This window comes from Lipophrys pholis (assembly GCF_963383615.2).
Source record: "Lipophrys pholis genome assembly, chromosome: 22".
NCBI classification, from domain to species: Eukaryota; Metazoa; Chordata; class Actinopteri; order Blenniiformes; family Blenniidae; genus Lipophrys; species Lipophrys pholis.
This window is the reverse complement of record NC_137644.1, coordinates 9,937,717-9,956,772: the sequence shown is the minus strand read 5'-3', so window position 1 is coordinate 9,956,772 and position 19,056 is coordinate 9,937,717. Positions and strand designations below refer to the sequence as shown.

The following is a 19,056-nucleotide window of genomic DNA, read 5'->3' as shown; positions in this document are numbered from 1 at the left end:
TTGGTTCTTTAAACTGACGGAGCCAAAGAAAACGATGCAAAAAGTCTGGTTCACTTCATTCAATCAAATTAAAAGAAAAATAAAAAAAGTTAATTTTATCTTGTAAAATCCAACAAAACCACATGAAAAGCAACTTTTGACCAACAACAAACTTTTTGTTTGACTCACGTCCCTGGAAGCTCAGCTGCTCCTGGTTTATACCACTTTTACCCCCAAAACACACACACACACACACACACACGCTGTAAACATATGTGTTCCAGAAATAACTCCAGGAGGAGGGGGAGGAAGAGGAGGAGGAGGAGGAGGTGTGACCTCCTCCCGAGCAGCAGACTGTTAAACTCCAGCTGACAGAAGAAGAAGGGAAGAAACAGATTTGTGTGTTTGAAGTTAAAGAAAACAGAGGAAAAAGAGGAGCAGCTCATCCCGCGGAGGCCGGACTGAAACCTGAACCCCCCTCCTCCTCCTCCTCTTCCTCCTTCTGAGGGTTTCTAACTGGAACCAGATGGTGTTTTTTAACCGGACCAGTACTATGAGCTCCGTGCTGCGTTCAAGGACCTGATGAAGAAGCCACATAACGGATCAAAGCGGCGGAGTTTGGAGCGCTGACGAGGGAGGAGGAGGAGGAGGAGGAGGAGGAAGAAGAGGGGTGTGTGTGTGTGTGTGTGTGTGCGCGTGTGTGTGTGTGTGTGTGTGTGTGTGTGTGTGTGTGTGTGTGTGTGTGTGTGTGTTGTGTGTGTGGAGTCAGATGTAGCCACATGATTCCCGCACAGAACCGCAGCCGAACTTCGCCGCGTCGTCTGCGCGAACCGCCGGGAAATTTATTTTATTTTCTTTTGTCTTTCAAAACTTTCCTTCATTGTCTTCAAACTTGAAAACATTCTTCTTTTTTGGAAAAAAAAGAAAAAAGAAGCGATGTCCTCCACAGACTAGATTTTCCACTGCTGGACTCTCTCATCTGACTTCACAGGGAATTCTCTCTGTGTGACTCCTGACTTCTGTTTGGATTCACGTTTTCAGATTTACCACTCAGAAGTCTTATTACACCTCGATATAGTTTCACGAACCATATTAACTCGGATTAATCGACTTTTTTTCTTTAAATTTCCAGTTGAACATCGCCCGTTCTGCTGAAAACGGTAATTCATGAACATTTGTGGTAAATATGCATGTTTCTACACCGTAACAAGACGTTCTATTTAAAACATAAAAGACTCTTCTGCAGTTTTTCATAGCAAACTTCAAAAATTGCTACATTTTTATTTTTAAAACGATTTCAAACTGTACCGGACCTGATGGGGAAATTGCCTGAGACCAGATTTATTCCAATATCAAACCAAATATCTCCAGATGTGTTTGATTTCAAGTTAAATCTAAAGAGGCTCTAACATCTGCTGGTTGAAAAAACCCAAAACAAACTAAGATTTTCTTATTTTCAAAGTGAAGCGACTTTTTTTTCGGACAAGCAACGATCTTCATCGCAGAACTTTCATTAGAAATCTGGTGATTTGAATATTTGTGGTCGAGGCTTTATTGGTTTCCTCCAGTGAATCGACTCAGAGTGGCTCTTCACTGTCGTGGGAATCAGGGTTCTTTTGGTTTTTGGTGATCCAACATATTTTCTCTTAACAGACCCGCCGGTATCGGCTCAGGTATCGGCTCAGGTATCGGCTCAGGTATCGGCTCAGGTATCGGCTCCACCAAACCGTCAGCAGGAGCTCCGAGTCCCTCCGAGTCCTGATCCACCAACCACACTGTGATAAAGCGTCTTGATGTGGGCACCCGGCCTGCACTCGGGACTCAGATGATGAAGGTGAGGAAGAGGAGGTCATCCTCTGGGCGGTGAAGTCCAGGTCCTCCTCCTCTGATGCGGCGCCTCCTGGCCTCCCCCGGCGGCCTCCTCATCCGGGCGGCCGGGTCGCTGCTCCGCCGCCGCTCCTGCTCCGGTCCGCTGCTGCTGCTGCTCGGAGCCGCCGTCTGCCTCTTCTACCAGACCCTGGTCCTGGCCCGGAACCGGAGCCGGGTCCGGTCCGGCCCCCAACAGCAAGACAGCAGGAGGCCGACTGAAGGAGAAGTCCTGACGGAGAGCCGGAGGTGGATCTGTGATCTGGAGGCTCTGCAGAGAGAAACCCAGGTGAGTCCACCTGTGAGCGAAAGGCTACCACTACGCTAACCGGTGTCACTGTCCCGCCGCACATTTCTGCTTCGACCTCGGGTCAGAATCTTCTTCTGCTATTGAACTGATCGCAGGATTAGAGGTGGAGAGACTCACTGCACCACCTGCTGGAACAACTTGGGACTGATCAGGCTGTGGCGAGCTGGTTAGCTTGGTAGCTTCTCTGCTAAATCATGATAATTACTTCTGAATTGTGATTTACTGAATTTATCAGAGCCTGTAGCTTTAAACAGGTTAAACTGTACATTTATTCAAACTTGTTTGAGGTTTTAAACTGGTTCCAAAGTTCTTCCACTGAACCGGTTCCAAACTCTTTTAAAACTCTTTGAAACTCACGACTACCCCGGAGCCAAAAGGCCTGACAGAAGGTTTCAGACTGGTTGGAAATGGTTTTACACTGGTTCTGTAGTGGTTTCCAACTAGTTTCAAGCTACTTGAAGACTATTCCCAACCTACTTCTAGGTTGGACTCAAATTGCCTTCTAATGTGAGTCTGAAGGACTTTCAAATTGTTTAAAAACAATTGTAATGACTAACAACTTGGCTTCACACTGGTGTTCAACAGATTCCAAATTGGATTCAAACAGATTTCAAATAGTCCTTAAACTGCTTGTCATAGATTTTTACATTAAAACCAACTAGGCTTTGAAACTACGTCATTTTAAATGGATTTAAAAGCTGATATTAAACTGGTTCCAACTCCCTTTTACATTGGACCCAATTCTGCCACAGAATCTGGATCCATTTCGGCTTCAAACTGGTTTTAAACTGGTCCTTGATAACTGGCTTGAAAGAATTTAAAGTGAAGTTTGTGTAAAGATTTCACGAGAAATGGTCTTCCAATAAGTTTCATCATTTAGTCCCAAAAGAGCCTAACTAGTTTAAAAAAAAAGTTTTGAAACTAGTTTCAACTGGTTTTGGCCATTTGGCCCAATAGAATCCATCTCAGTTTCAAATGTGTTCCAAATAGTGAAAACTTTCAACTTTGCCTTAAAAAAAACACTTTAAAAGAACAACGTGGAGATATTTTCTGAGTATTTAGAGTTGAATCCACCAGACTGAGGTGTTTGGACTCACTAAACCCGATCGGATCATTTCTGCTTTTTAAACTGGATCCAATCACGACCAGAAGTCAAAAGTCTGACGCAGTTTAATGAGTTTGTCTGAATGGACCTCTGCTGCCCGCGAGCTGTTCCTGGCTCATTGTTGCAGTATTTTTAGAGTGTGAGGGAATGAACAGCGTGTACTCCCGGTTTTATTTTACTGTGATGTGACTGACCGCCGTGCGGACCAATCAGGAGGCAGGGATTCCTGTCAGCATGCTCTCGGTATTTTAAGTACGTCCTCGTCCCTGATAAAACATTTTTTACCCTGTCAATCATCCTGGGGTCTGGTCACACACACACACACACACACACACACACACACACACACACACACACACACACACACACACACACACACAGAGAGCGTTTGTGTCGTTTTATTGCCGCTCTAAAATCTCATGTTGTTGCTGTCAGTTGTTCCTCTTAAAGACACAGTTTCCTTCAGCAAATAATGTTGAGGTGGGTCAATTGGAGGTTGGAGACCCCTCGAGGGGCCCTGGCAGCTCTCTAGGTGTGGGGGGGGGGGGGGGGGGGGGGGGGGGGGAGGTCCTCCTCTCCCTCCTCTTCCTCCGCTCTGCCCTCTGCTCGCGTGTAAACTCGCCGGGACTTTACGCCACAGACGAAGAAGGTAACACGTCCGGGTGTCGGACTCAATGAGGACGTCGGGTCAGAGACGACCAGGAAGCGAGACAGTGAAAAGAAACATGAGGAGAAAAATAAAAACCTTTTAAAGTGAATGTTTATTCAAACAATGTGATTCTTGCTGACTCGTCATTATCCGACTGGAGAATTCAGCATATTAGTTTTTAGCTTTTTAAAGGACTTTCTGGATCTGTCGGAAACTGTCAGGACCAACTTGGTCTTTCTTGGTCTCGCTGGTTGCTTTGAGTTTTTCAGGGTCTCTGTTGGTCTCCGTGGTTTTTCAGGCTCCATCCGGTGGTTTTTTGTTTTTTTTCCCCCAGCAGTCTGTGACCCCCTGTGGCGTGGCTGCTGGTTCTCGTGTCTCTTGAGCGTCTCAGCTGTCGGTCCTCAGCTGTTCGGCTCTGATTCCTGGCACGGCTTCACGCCAGTCACCGCTTACTGGTGGCAAACCTGCAGAAACTCTCATGGAGCAGAACAGATCTTAGACCATGGAAGATGCCATTAAAGTTTCGAGGTCATCCAGAAACATTTTTTTTTGTGTGTGTGTGTCCAGGTCAACCTTTGGCGGACGTCAGAAATCTTTGATTGCTCTTGTTGTTATTGTCCTACGATTTGTGCGGAATGTGAAAAGTGAAAAGTTGCGATTTCCCGTTTCCATGGTGACCGTGTGTTTTCAAAATGTTACATTTTCAGTGACTCAGCACCGTTTTTTTTCTATAACAGGAACAAAGTAGTTTTGTTTTGATTATCCTCTTCTTTTTTTTCAGACGATTAAACAAACAAACACTCGTGAATTGTCCTCCATCTAAACTGTCCTCCCTTTCCTCCTCAGGTCCAGGCCGGGCCTCGCAGGGCCGTGGTCCTGACGGGTCGTCTGCCGCCGTCGCACACCGAGGTGCAGCTGTACCACCGAGTCCTGCGGCAGCTGGACCACCGGGTCCACCTGTCCCGCTACGCCGAGACCAGCAGCCTGCTGCGGAGCCCGCAGGGTAAACAACACAGCCACCGCAAATAAACCGCATAAACAAACTTTCTGTGCCGCCACACTCAGAGGTTTGAAAGACTCCGCCTCTCTGGGAGACTCTTTTTATACCCAGTCATCGAGACTGACCTTTTGACCTGTCTCAGGTTTTCTTTCCTGTCGTTCCTTATCCCAACTCCTCTGAGACGTTCTGACTGAACCTGCAATTTAAACAGGGTAATTCTGTGGTCTGTTTGTAGTCCAGCCTCACATTTTGTCCCAACGTCTGTGGCTGTTTGAGGATCGGAACACGAGGGAGTCACAGCGCAGTGAGCACAGGCATGTTTCCTCTGCAGTGTGGTGTAAACACAGTCTGTACGCTCAGATGTGTGAGGGGTCAGGATGTTTCTGCTGGGTGGAGACTTCCTGGGAAGGGGGGGGGGGGAGGAAGAGGAGGATGGTGTTTTTGGTGAAAAAGTGAAAAGGCCGTAGAGGATCAGAAATGTTCTGCTCGCTCAGCCGACTGTTGGCTTCAGTGTGTGTTTATCAGTTTGTTCTCAGGTCCTCAATCACTTCCACATGTTCCTGCTCCATGTTTATTCAGAGCTCCTCCTCCTCTTCCTCCTCCTCCTCCTCATAAAGAAACTGCTACTGCTACTCCTCCGATCACAAGCCCCTTTCAGAAAAAAAATGTTTGAGTAAGTACTTAATAAAAGAAGTACACGACTATATAAACTGAGGAGTAACAATAGTAATGAATGAATTGATAAATATATCCTTATTTTAGAGAAAGATATAACTTATTTGGAAAATTCCTGGTAATTGCTGAGGCTGTCCTTTTTCTCTGTCTCCATGGTTACAGGTGTGACCCTCCTTTGTTTCCATGGTTACAGATGTGACCCCCCCTCCTTGACCCTGTCACTATGGTTACAGTTGTGACCCTCCTTTGTTTCCATGGTTACAGTTGTGACTCTCTTCTGTCTCCATGGATACAGATGTGACTTTCCTTTTTGTCTCTGTCTCCATGGTTACAGGTGTGGCCCTCTTCAATGACTCTGTCACCATGGTTACAGGTGTGACTCTCCTTTGTCTCCATGGATACAGATGTGACTTTCCTTTTTGTCTCTGTCTCCATGGTTACAGGTGTGACCCTCCTCAATGACTCTGTCACTATGGCTACAAGTGTGACCCTCCTTTGTTTCCATGGTTACAGGTGTGACACTCCTCCTTGTCTCTGTCTGGTTGCAGGTGTGGATGGGTGGAGCCTCCTCCTGTGTCTGAGCGGTGCTGAGCAGGGTTGTCTGAGGAGGATCTCCTTTTCTCACCTGCAGCATCATCAGATGGTGAGACTCACCTGTCCTCTGGTACCTCAACTCACCTGTGTGATAACAACACAGCTCACCTGTGTGTGTGTGTGTGTGTGTGTGTGTGTGTGTGTGTGTGTGTGTGTGTGTGTGTGTGTGTGTGTGTGTGTGTGTGTGTGTGTGTGTGTGTGTGTGTGAACAATCAGGTGAACCTTCTTCCCAGCCTGATGAAAGCGTTTTCAGACGCAGGAGGAGGTCTGTGTGCTTTCATCGCTCACTCTCCGCTGGCAGGTGAGTGTGCTTCCAGGTGACTCTACAAAAGGGGGCGGAGTCAGGAAGAGTGAAGAGTTTTATTTAGCTGATTTTCTTCACATTTTTAAGTTTTAAAACAATCTGTCACCATGGTAACAACTGAACTTGGTGTTCTCTATTTATCTTAGGTGCAGCTTTACCAATGAGGCCACATTCATGTGGATCGACCAATCAGAGGCTCCACATTCCTCCAGACAGGTGTGTATGGGAAATTCAACAGTTTTCTGGAATATTCAGTTAAAATTTGTTTGTCATTAGGTTTAGAAGGCGTATAATTTGGCTGTGATGAATTTAGTGACCATAAATCTGAAATTTTGGCAAGAATAATTTCTGTCTAGTTCGCCTAAAACTGTTAATATACTTTATTAATTTAACTGTGATTCAGCTCAGATTCACTGACATGTCAGATATGATTTCTTTGAGATGTGTCTGTAACAGTAACTTATTGAAAATTCAAATATATTGGCAAAAAGTGTGGTTTGGTTTGGTTAAAGTTTAGCTAAGATTTTTCTCTACTCTAGGTTTTGTTTGGTCTATAATTCAGTTTCAGTTGTAATCTGGCTCAGATTTAGTTTGATTCAGCTGTCATTGAGTAAATATTCATCTTTTCCTTCAGTTTCTTTGACAGTAACTCACCTGATCAAGCCCCGCCTCCCGATCTGGTTGCCATGGTGAACGTGTACATCCTGGTGACCTCAGTGACCCCGCTTACTTCGTTCCTGCATGACATTAGCGTGGTGACGACCAATCAGCAGCCGGCGGGACGACCAGTGAAGGTGAACCAGCTGTCTGAGATCTTGTCCCTCTGCTATCCTCGTCCTCACTTCCTTCAATCCTCCTCCTCACTTCCTCCTCAGCTCAGAGACTTCCTGCTGGAGCAGCTTGGACCAGCGACCTCCCATGATGCTCTGGGGCAGGTGAAGCGTGTGATAGGTGAGGTGCTGCAGGCGGCGGCGTCCAGTGAGGAGAGGTGATTATCTGACCTGCCACTGTGCCAGAAGAGCAGCTGTAATCACTTCCTGCTGTCTGACAACTCCTCCTCATCCTCCTCCTCATCCTCCTCCTCCTCCTCCTCTGCTGTTTCAGGTGTGTTTCCTGTTTCCAGCTGCTCACCTTCATTCTGCTCTTCAGCCGCTCCATCACACCTGTCGTCGTCAAGGTAACGCACATCGGCGCTCATCTTGATAACGCTCACCTATTGTTGTGCAGGCAACACACACCTGCATCCACTTTGTCATTATTTGGATTACATGCACCTGTGGTTGTTATGGTAACGCACATCTGTCATGGTTACAGTATTGCACACCTGAGGTCGTTACGATATTGCACACCTGTGGTCGTTAGAGTAACACATCATCTGTGGTCAGTATGGTAACACACACCTGTGGTCGTTACAGCAATGCACACCTGTGGTCGTTAGGGTAATGCGCAACCTGTGGTCTTTACGGGAGTGCATACCTGTGGTCCTTATAGTAGCACTCACATGTGGTTGTTACGGTAACATGAACATTTGGTTATTACAGTAACATTCACCTGTGATCGTTATGGTAACACACATCTATGGTCGTTACAGTAGTGCACACCTGTGGCCATTACAGTAACGCATACCTGTATCCAGGTAACAACTGGTCTCATCCAAACGACTCAACATGTGTCCACCAGGGGTCGGGTAATGCACACGTGCCGTTGTTCAGGAAACACACACCTGTGGTCATTGAGGTGTAACAATTTGTGGTCGCCGGGTGACGCACGCCTGTAATTGGTGAGCTAGAGATTAAAGCAGATGGTTTAATTTGGAAGCTCTTTGATCTCAGAGGTCTGTTGTGGAAACTCACCTATGATGAGTTTGAAGAGTTTTAAAGCTTCACTGATATGAATGAAGAAAGTCTTTGTTCTGTTGTTCGAACTGAAGACCTGAACTTTATTGGACCTCAGACGCCTGTGCTCAGTATCCCGCCCGAGCCAAATGTGTCCTCACAGTGACTCCAGGCATCCAGCAGAGGGCGGTGTGTCCTCAGCCGCGTTCTGATTGGTCTTCTGTCCTCTGATCCTCAGGTGGATGCTGAACTGACATTTTCCTCGCTGAGCGACGACACATTCGAGCGACAGATCACCAAAGACCACATCCTGGAGGACACACTGCGCTTCCTGCTGACATCATACACACACCTGTCCTCTGACACACACATGTCCCCTGAGGCTGAGAGGCAACAGGTGAGTGACTCCAAATTAAATTAAATTAGATTCATTCATGAATATGAAATTATATGTTTTTAAAGTTAAAATTTTTTGTAAACTTTTTTCCTGTTTATTTAACTCTTTTAAATAATATTAAATCAGTAAAATGGATCAAATAAATAAATACACTTATTAAAAGAACTGTATTTAGCTATTGATTATCAATGTTAAAATAAAAAAGTGAAGCACTGTGAATACATTTAAATACTTAAAAATAAACATTTTGATAAATAAAATATTCCAATTTCTGAACACAAAACATTTAATAAAGAAAAGAGAAAGTTAAAAAATATATAATTTATTTTTATTCATTTCTTTATATATAATTGCTACTAGTTCAGTTCATTTAAGTAAATAAATGAAGCATTAAAATAATAAACATTAAATCAATCAATAAAAAAAATTTCAACAATAAAAAAAATGTATTGATTAAATAAAAGTGTGTGTGTGTGTGTGTGCACAGTTTGGTCTCTGTAGGAGGACTCTTGGTGTGTGCCTGTCAGAGGATCACTTCCTTCTTCTTCTGCGGTTGCAGCAGCAGCTGAGGACGCCATCGGCCTTCACGTTGGTCTGTTTGTGTGTTTGTGTGTTTGTGTTTGACTTTGTGTGTAGATCTGAGAGGAGACGCTCTTCTTCAACATGTCTTGTCTGCAGCTCTATCCCAGCATCCCCTCCACCTCATCCTCATGGCCTCCTCGCAGCCTCTCGGACCTCCGCCTGCTCCTCGCTCGTCACTACGACCCACACACCAACAGCAGCTGCAGGTGAGAACCTTAAAGTCTCAGTCCACATGTGTGGCCTGAACTCCTGACTGGAAGTTCTTCTCTACTTCAGAACCAAAGAGAAGACAGAGGAGCCGACTGACCAACAGCCAGCGGTGCCTCCTCGTCCTCAGGATGAAGGTGAGAAACTGCTTCTATCAGCGTGATGGAAATTAAGACAGCTCCCCCTGTAGGCCAGACCTCACAGTTACAGCTGGAGGTCCCACATCATGGTGGAGTCTGACCTGTTGTCTGTATTATCATCGTGTTTGCATAAGGATTGACTGAGGCTGAGCTAATGAGTCGGGAGGAAGATGCTCTATAATCTGGATGTTAGTGGAGGAAGTTACTCTATAATCTGGATGTTAGTGGAGGAAGTTGCTCTATAATCTGGATGTTAGTGGAGGAAATTGCTCTATAATCCAGATGTTAGCTGAAGTTCCAGGAGACTGTGTTAGTTCATGATTATTGAGGCTCCTCCTCCAGTAAACAGGAGTTTAGTCAAATAATAAGAGCCAGTTGTAAAACTAAAACGAGCAGAACAGAAAGAAGTGTTGGTCACGCGCACGTGTGTGTGTGTGTGTGTGTGTGTGTGTGTTTCTCAGGTGTGTGCATGGACCCCCACCTGCGACAGATCTACACTGACCCCGCCCTCACGCTGACTCCGCCCTTCAGTCCGGAGGTGAAGGCATACCGGACCGAGGTCTCCTTCGACACGGTGACCGTCCGGATCCGACCAGAGCCAATCGGCGCCGCCTGCAGGGTGCACCTGGACGAGCACCGAGGACCAAGGTGAGACGTGGTCCAACCCCCCCCCCCCCCCTTCGTTCCCTCAGTCTGGGCCCTGATTCGTCTCCGTCCCCTCAGGATGGCCAACTTCCCGATAGGCCTCGGCGACAGCAGGATCAACATCCTGGTGACGGACGACAGCGACCCCGACAAGCCCGTCGTCATGACGATCTACACCGTCCTCGTGTCCCGGGAGAGCCGGCCGTCTCTGCCCATGTTCGGAGATCATGTGACCTGCAGCTTCCTGCAGGTAGGAACGCTGCTTTCCTATTGGCTGCTGGGCTCTGGCCCGCTGTGACATTATAAACTCACTGATGTTCTGGACGTATGAAGGGCAGAAAGAAAACGGCCTCTTGTGCTTTTATTTTGTCTGAGGTGTGCGATTCTGTGTGATGTGCGTACTTGGTGAGATTCAGTTGTCTCAGGTGACTATTATTCTTTGTGTCTGCTCCATGACAGTTGGAAATTTCACACATTTATACACGTATTTTCAAAATTTTGCAGTGTAAATGCGAAACGAAAATACAAAAATTATGCTTTTTCACTTGAAACGTGAAACAAGGTCACAGTCACACACAATTAACCCTTTACGGGCAAATGGCTGGCTGAGATGTCTCTCCAGATTCCTTCAAAATATTTGTTCCACACAACTGTGTACCTCTGTCCTGTGTTATGATGTTCTACTTGAGGAAAATTACTCTTAATATGACTTTTGAGAAACATTCCTTGTCTTTTTTTATGTATTTTGCTTTCTTTTGTCCACTTAAGTTAAATGCATCTTTCAAGGCACTTTCCAGGAGGAAGTCATGCTTTGTGTTTATAATTAGTATTTCACAAGATGTACATGAAATGTGAAAGTTAGAAAAACATATAAACACACACGTTCCTTCAGCGTCTGTTCTTCCTACCTCAGGATATGTGAGTTTTTACTCACGTATTTAGTATTTTAACATCTTTTTGGGGTCGTGTATTCCTCATGGGGGTTCAGTTGTTTCACTCATTTTGCTGATGTTGTGTCTCAGTTTTGCTGTACGTCCTTTTTGGATAAATTTTTGTCTCTTTATGCTTATTTTGGAATTTTGACCACAGATTGGTGGTCTTGTGTGTGTGTGTGTTTACTTTAATTTCAGCCGTTTTCAGGTTGAGCAGGTTGAATGATCTGTCAGTGAGAAGCTGTGGGGGGCCCCTGGCCTCCCACCACCCCTCCGGGCTCATGTTGTCTGTGATCCACCTGTGATCCATCTGTACACCTCCGTCATGAGGAGCAGCAGAAGAGAGCGGGCGTTCATCATCTCGGTGGGGTCGGGGTGGGGGGCCCCGGACGGGCCCCCGAGAACAGAGGGCTCATTGATGCAGCCCTTTCTTTGAAGTCCTGAGAGGATGAAATGAAAGAGGAGGAGGAGGAGGAGGAGGAGGAAGAGGAGCTCTAACTCGTCCTCTCCCCTCTTTTTGTTTACATGTAAACTAAACAGATGTTTGTAAACAGTGACAGTGGAGGGCAGGTCACAGGTTCGGGTCCCGGGAGTTTTCTGTCTTCTTGGAGTGAGTCCTCAGCACGATGTGGAGGTGGGACCAGCAGGGGGCAGCACCTCCTCATACCCCACATCTGTGTGTGTGTTCTGGTTCCTCTGCCCTGGAACCAGTGCTTGAGGTGTGTGTGTGTGTGTGTGTGTGTGTGTGTGGTGTAGTGTAGTGGTCATGCTTGACGTGTGTGTGTGTGTGTGTGTCGTCTCCTCATTTCCTCGCTGTCTTATTGAACTCTTTATCTGATGAAGCTGCAGGACTTCATTACTCAGAGTCTCTCTGTCATGTCGCCTCATGTGTTTATTACTGTCGCCACGGCAACCTTCAGGCTCAGACTGTTGAAGTCCACCGTTCCTATCATCAGGTGACATCAACCCACATTAAAGTGGGTGATAATAAGTCTATGAGCCTATTAGGAGGTTGAAGGAGCTTCTGCTTCATAGCGACGGTCCTGAACAAAGTCCACATCTGGACAAAAGCTGTTGAAGCTCCAGAACATATGAACGCCATGGAGAAGCTGCACTTAATTACATTTTGAAAAAAAATGTTTTTTTCTTTTGTTTTTTTTCTGTTTCTCTTCTTCCTTCCATTTTCCCCTTTCCTATCGGTTTTTCCCTATTTTTCCTGTTCCTGCTTTGCTTCCTGTTTCAGTTCCCGTTCTTCCTGATTATCTTTCTGTTTCTTTCTGTTTCTCTTCCTGTTTTTGTTGTTCCTCCTGTTTCACTCAATCCTTCTTATGTCTCTCTATGTTTTCCTCCTATATTTTCTGTATCTCTTCATGTGTTTCTTCCTGTTTTTGTTGTTCTTTTTCATCCACACCATAATGTGTGAATTGTGCACGGTGCATTTTGTGTCACTCAATTTATTTCATTGTAAAGTACTTTGGTTTAAAGTGCTATATGAATAAAGTTGCTTAAAGTTTCTCTTCCCATCTTTTATGTTTTCTTCCATTTTTTTTCTTCCTGTTTTCTTGTTATTTCTACTGTTTTCTTCCTCAGTTCTCAGATTTCGGCTCTCCTCACGTCAAGGCCGACTGTTTTTTTTTCCTCTTCTGACTGATGAGATCTGACATGTTGCTGCTGATTTCTTCAAAATTTTTCTCTTCGTCTCACATGTTTCTCTGGTTATGTTTCGTCTGTCTACACGACCACTTTCATTTCTTTTTAAAAAAAAAGCCAACGCTTAATATTGAAGGAATTTTAAGAAATAAGATTTTTCCTGTATGTTTGGAGCTTTTCTCAGAGTGTGTTGACGTAGTCACTCTGGAGTCGATGTGGCACCGTGTTCAGCTCGTGTGTACGAGTGTGTGTTTCTTGGTTTGCTTTGCTGTGTTTTCGGTTTGTATTGGTCTGGATTTCTTATTGTGGGTAATTGTGTGTGTGCTTTAGTGTATAGTCTGGTGAATTTGTGTGTATTGGTTACTGTTATCGTGTGTTTGTGTGTGCACAAAAAAAAAAGAGAAGATTTCTTTTGCGTATTTTGTCTAATCATATGTAGTTCTTTGTATTTCTGTGTGTAGATCAAAACACAGATTTTTTTTTTGTGTATGTAGTTGTGTGTATTTGTGTGTCCAGATAGAAACACTGATGTTTTCTGGGTGTGTATTTGTTTTGTCTAGGCATTTGTGTGTGCAGATAAAAAATAGATATTGTTTGTGTATGTAGTTGTGTGTATTTGTGTTTTGCGTGTGTATTTGTGCGTGCAGTTAGAAACAGTGACATTTTTGGTGTATTTATGTATATTTGTGTGGTTATATAAATATGCTGGTATTGTGTGTATTTTGTGTAGTTGTGTGTTTATATCAAGATGCTGGTATTGTGTGTTGTGTCTAGGTTTTGTGTGTATTCTGCATGTTGTTTTATGGAGCGGGCGTGCTGTTGTGTGTTTGTGCGTCAGCTTCCTGTTTGTGGTACGGACGAGTTGCGAGCTGACGTGGCGGCGCTCCGGGGCCTTAAACGGGCCTCTTGTGGCGTGATGAAAGGTGCGGCGGCGTGCCGGCGGTGCGTTTGTTGCGGCACGGCGGCGGTGGCGGCGGCTGCCTTTGCCGTGCCCGACTCTGAGCTCAGGTACGAACAAGAAAATCCCTGTTAAGTTTTCTTGTGGCACTTTGTTGCGAGCTGCGACGCCGGCGTGCAGAATGTAACGTCGCCACGATGAAACCTGCAGCGGCGGTAGAAGAGGGAGCGTCTGTGACGGCGGGCGCTTTGAGGCCGGGGCCAGACGTGGCGGCTCCCACGGGGCCCCTGAACCCGACTGCTGGATTTATTTGACCTCTGACCTCCGAGCTGAGGACGACAACTGATGACACACCACAGCAGAGGAAGAAAGAACGAAAGAGACGAGTGAAGAGGAAACAAGACCAGGACGTCTGAATGAAGCGGCTGCCGTCCTCCGGAACATTTCGGCCAATCAGAAACGTCCCCTCAAACTGATTCCAGACTGACAGAAACGCTTTGCAATCAACCAATCAGCTGCTGATTCTGGTCACCAGGGGGATTGTAGAGAGTGTGGGATGTCCTGATTTCCTTTCGTGTGTCAACTTTGTGTTATATGAGGCAGGATGCAACAAAGATCAACAACCCCCCCCCCCCCCCCCCCCATCTCAGCTTCTAACCCGTCTTCATACCTGTCCCTGTTTCAGGACTGTGGTCTGCTGGTCCAGCCTGGTGTCCCCTGTGGTCTACAGCCTCACGTCCAGCCTCAGGGTCCAGTTCATACCTGCAGCTCAGGACACGTCTCAGGTCTCAACTCTCACTGTTGCACTGTCTCTTTAAGAAACTCAACCCGCTGAAGTCACATGACTTTATTCTACTGTATCTGTCTCTCACCTGTCTTGCAGGTCGGTGGGTGGTGCCGTGTCTCAGCTGCTCTGACAACAGGACGTGTGATTGGAGGGAGGTTGCCTGGCAACCAGACGGCTGTTCCCACCCGATGGTGGACCGCCCCCTGCTGCAAGACTGTATGATGGACAGAAAGGTGAATCCAGGCGTAACTGTTTTTAATTGGTCTGGCTCTTCTTCGTTACTCACCTGTGGCCCCGCCTCCTTTACAGGTGCTGTTTATCGGGGACTCGACCAATCGGGGGATGATGTATTTCCTGATGGAGCGGGTCAACTCCACTTTGGAGGACTGGGGAAAAGCCCATGACACACTGATCTACAAGAACCTGAACGGGGGCCGGACCCTGGTCGGCTACTCCTACTATCCTCAGTTCTGGTTGGAAAAGAAGAAGAGGCCGACCTTTAGACAGGCGCTGCTGCAGCTGCTGCACAGGTGAGACCACCTGCTCACTGATCCAGGTTTGTGAAGAACCTTTGTTGTCGTAGCTTTAAATGTTTGCTGATTTCCTCTGTAAAGGTCACGGCCTCTGATGAACTCCAACCTGACGGTTCTGGTGGTGGGCGGGGTCCAGTGGCTGAAAGTAGATCACCTGAGGACAGTCAGGGAGGTTCTGGACAGGTAAACACACAGAAGAGAGGTCCAGTAGCACAAGTATAAACTGCAGTGTCGTCAACATACAGATTAACACACAGCAACAGAATCACAGGGGACCAAACATTGAACCCTGTGGTACTCCAAGTCATTAGATTGTTCCACAATACATGACACTGCACAGAATGGATTGGATTAGACTACACTAACCAGCCATCCATTTGATTCCAGGATCATTTAAAAATTATTCTAATAATTCCTCACATGTGCTATTCTGGGTTCTTCGAAACAGCAGTTAGCTTATGGCTAATACTTGTTCTCCTCTTCATCCTCCTCCTCCTCCTCAGACAGTCTCTCAGTAACATCACTGTGGTGGTGAAATCTTTGGGGATGGGGTTCCACCTTCCTGTCGACGGGATCCGGTCTCTGACTCTGGTATATTCTGGTCCTCTTTCCACCCCTGTTCTCTCTATTAAGCCCCGCCCCCTCTAAGCATTCATCAGTGTGTTTGTTTTGTATCAGACGGAAATTCAGGCTCTGTACCATGATAACAGCAACATCATCAACACTGCAGAGCATCATGGGTATGAAGCCATCGACACCTTCAGCATAACGATGGGTCGGTACAAAGAGTTCCTGCAGGGCCGCTGCGCCTGTCACTTCCACGAGGTCCGCCCTGCTTCTAGACCTCAGCCAGCTCCTCCTGATGCTCAAGAAAAGTCACCAAAACAAACGAGGTGCTTCTCCTTTCTTTTCAGGTGGAGAAGTTCTGGTCTCCGAAAGCTCTGATCCAGTCAACCTTTGCCACGAATGGGACCAGACCTGGACCTGGGCTCAGCAGTCAACCTGTTGCACCAGACATTGAGCAGGAGGTGGGATCCAGACCACCGCGCTACCACGTGAGAGGACTGGTGAACCAGGTGTACTCTGAGATCCTGCTGAGCCGCCTCTGTCCCAGAACCAGGGCCTGAAGTCCAGAGACCCCCCCAGGACCTGGACTTCAGAGGCAGAAGAAGGCTCTCAAAACAGTCTGTAGTGCAACAGTTACACGACAGCATTTTTTAAGTGAAAACGCCAAAACTTTCATTGCGTTTTGGGGTTCTGTTTACATGACAATGGTGCTCAGAGCCACTGAAAACGCAACTTTTTGAAAAGGCCTTTCAGGGAGGACATTTCTGAGAACACTCCAGACAGTCATGACTCCCAGTCCATATTCCGTCCGTGTACTCACCATTGTTAATGTCTATAGTGTATCATTATCTGTGTGTGTGGTTCCAGTCCGAAAACAACCAACAGCGCCAACTCCTGGCTTGGCATGCTAACAATGTCCTTGTCAGTGTTTCTGCCGCTGTCGCGTAAATGGACGTCGTTTTCAGAATGTTGCCGTGTAAACGCGAAACCTTTATGAAACAAAGACGATGCGTTTTCACTTGAAACGTTGACATGTAAACGGGGCCCAAACAGAGGCAAGATGCTCAGAAAGAAGGGGCGGAGTCTCTCCAGAGGAGGCTGGGACTCATGTGACGTGGCCAAGTCTTAAAAAGAGGAAGTGGAAAATAACTCTAATGAGGAGGCGGGGACTCTAACGAAGCGTGATCTCTATATGGGAAACTTTGAGTCTGATTAGAGAGGCTTGGACTTAATTGGAGGCGGGACCTCAGGTTGAGGAGGTGGAGTCAAAGAGAAGGAGGAGTCTCAAAAAGAGGAGGCAGGCACTCAGATATCAAAGGCGGAGTCTGTGAGGAGGAGGAGGCTGAGTCTGTGAGGAGAAGGAGGCGGGGTCTCACCTGTTTCCTCACCAATCATTGTACTTCAAATGTGCACAAACTGGTGTGCGAAGCACACCAGCTAGTTTCTATAGTTCCTGATGAACTACTAGTTCTCATCAGTTAGTCACTCCTCTCAACTGGTAATTCTAATAACTAGTATTCATTCATTAATATAAATAGTAATTACCAGAAACTAGTTTTTTCCACTTATGTTTACCAGTTTTCAACAGGCAACTAGTTACTTCTCTTAACTAATTATTCTTTCCTGATTAAGATGTTTTCTATTATCATTTGGCCTTTGATGCACATAAACTAACTAGTTTACGCGACATGCTTCAGTGGCTCGCTTGTAAGGTTTCTGACAAATACTAATTGCTACCAGCGAAAACATGAGTTTACATAGTGTACTAACTACTCTGATGCATATTGTCTACTTTCCTGTGTGTGCTAACTAGCTGCTCTAACCTTTTATTAATGATCCTGAACTAATTAATTTGAAAAGTGCACTGGTTATGTTCCCAAACATACTAGTTTCTTCACCAGTCAAATTTCTTATTTTAAGTGACTACCCTATTATACACTAGCTGTTTGTATGATAGTTTCTAACATGCAGACTAACTAGTTGGATATGATGCATTGTACCATAATAAGCTGCTTTAATTCGATTTTAATCTTTCTAGTATCGATTAAATTGCTTTTCTTTTGTAGTAACTAGTTTCCAATGAATAGTGACAAAAATGTACCTATGATTGATATATTCACTAAAGAAACTAGTTTTTGAGATTTAACAGCTTGTTTTAGTTAGCCACAAACTAATGCTTGAATGAAACTATTATGTTTAATAGTCTCAGTAACTAGTTTTTAATGTGTAATAGCTGCTTTTTCATGTCGCTTGAGTCACAATAATTAACTTTTTAGAATACTTAGTTACATAAACTAATTAGTTTTCTAATATCTACTCATGAATTATTTTTCAAATGCATTTCAAATAATTCTTACAAATTTGTTTACTAGTAACCACATTCTAATGCTAAACAAGTTTTAATGTGTGTAGTTTCAGCAATGAGAAATCATTTTATATAGCAACACTGCTAACTTTTGTTTACCAACTAGTTTTGGAAGGGCGTGACTCAGTAACTGAATGGAACTATCTTGTTTCTAATATAAACCAGTTAGATTAATTCAGCTAATTTTTATTCCTACTAACCCACCTTCTAATATACATCAACTGCTTTTTATGAGTAATAACTAGTTTAATTACTTTGTACCATACTAAATTAACAGTTCATCTGGATTACATTCTGATAAGCATCCGTTATAATTTTGCGGTTTAATTCTTAGTTAATCATTGAGTCACAGTAACTGGTCAGTAACTAGTTACTAACTCATTTTTTTTTCCTTCTCTCGAATTAGTTCGAACTAATTTTGAATGCATACTATGTTGATAGTAACCTCTTTATAAAGCACACCAACTAGTTACATCTGTGTATTTGTGCTAAGTAGTTGTTTTAGTTGTCGGTTTCCACTTCCTGATGAGTACTAGTTGTTTCTGTACAAACTAGTCTGAGTCATAGGAATTACTTAGTAGCTAGTTACTACTTATTCATACAACCTAGCATTTTATTAGTCAAGTAGTTTTGAATGAATGTAACTAGTAATTGATTGGTAGTCTCATAGTGTCATGAAACAGCTCTCCTATCCTCACTGTACATAAGAACAATCTATATTTATATATGTGTGGAGCTCACCGGCTGCTTAATGTGTATATCAGATTATTATCAGATTATAAAGTCATACTCTGCACCAAAGAATTGATAACTTTGTTTTTTACACATGAACCAAAGATTGCACTCTTTGTGTTTTCTATATTTTTCTACAAATGTTTGTTTGGCCCTTTCTTTCCTCTGAACTTGTTTACATGCTGGAAAATTTATTTTTATTTCTATTTATGTGGACGTGACGTCACTTGTGACGTGCAGATTGTGTATTTTTTATTATCAGCTGAAATTAAACATGCTATGATGAAGTTGGCCTCAGATTTCC

The 19,056-nt window shown here is 44.8% G+C and overlaps 1 protein-coding gene across 1 annotated transcript; it reads left to right on the top strand.

Moving 5' to 3' along the window:
• Nucleotides 1-922: 922 nt before the first annotated feature.
• On the top strand, nucleotides 923-19,037 carry cped1 (cadherin-like and PC-esterase domain containing 1). Its single transcript, XM_080491581.1, has 22 exons — nucleotides 923-1,139; nucleotides 1,633-2,134; nucleotides 4,756-4,912; nucleotides 6,133-6,227; nucleotides 6,395-6,479; nucleotides 6,629-6,698; nucleotides 7,117-7,276; nucleotides 7,358-7,470; nucleotides 7,587-7,659; nucleotides 8,556-8,714; nucleotides 9,202-9,306; nucleotides 9,393-9,502; nucleotides 9,573-9,640; nucleotides 10,105-10,291; nucleotides 10,367-10,538; nucleotides 14,454-14,553; nucleotides 14,652-14,788; nucleotides 14,865-15,085; nucleotides 15,170-15,271; nucleotides 15,592-15,679; nucleotides 15,767-15,913; nucleotides 16,003-19,037. The coding sequence occupies exons 2-22, from the start codon at nucleotides 1,868-1,870 to the stop codon at nucleotides 16,213-16,215; spliced, it is 2,829 nt and encodes a 942-aa protein (XP_080347707.1). The 5' UTR covers nucleotides 923-1,139; nucleotides 1,633-1,867; the 3' UTR covers nucleotides 16,216-19,037.
• The last annotated feature ends 19 nt before the right edge of the window (nucleotides 19,038-19,056 follow it).

Excerpts from the sequence above, each read along its gene's own strand:
- cped1 (XM_080491581.1), top strand. The coding sequence starts at position 1,868 with ATGCGGCGCCTCCTGGCCTCCCCCGGCGGCCTCCTCATCCGGGCGGCC. Across the intron at positions 7,277-7,357 it reads CGGCGGGACGACCAGTGAAG|CTCAGAGACTTCCTGCTGGA; the intron begins GTGAACCAGCTG and ends CTTCCTCCTCAG. Across the intron at positions 15,272-15,591 it reads GTCAGGGAGGTTCTGGACAG|ACAGTCTCTCAGTAACATCA; the intron begins GTAAACACACAG and ends CCTCCTCCTCAG.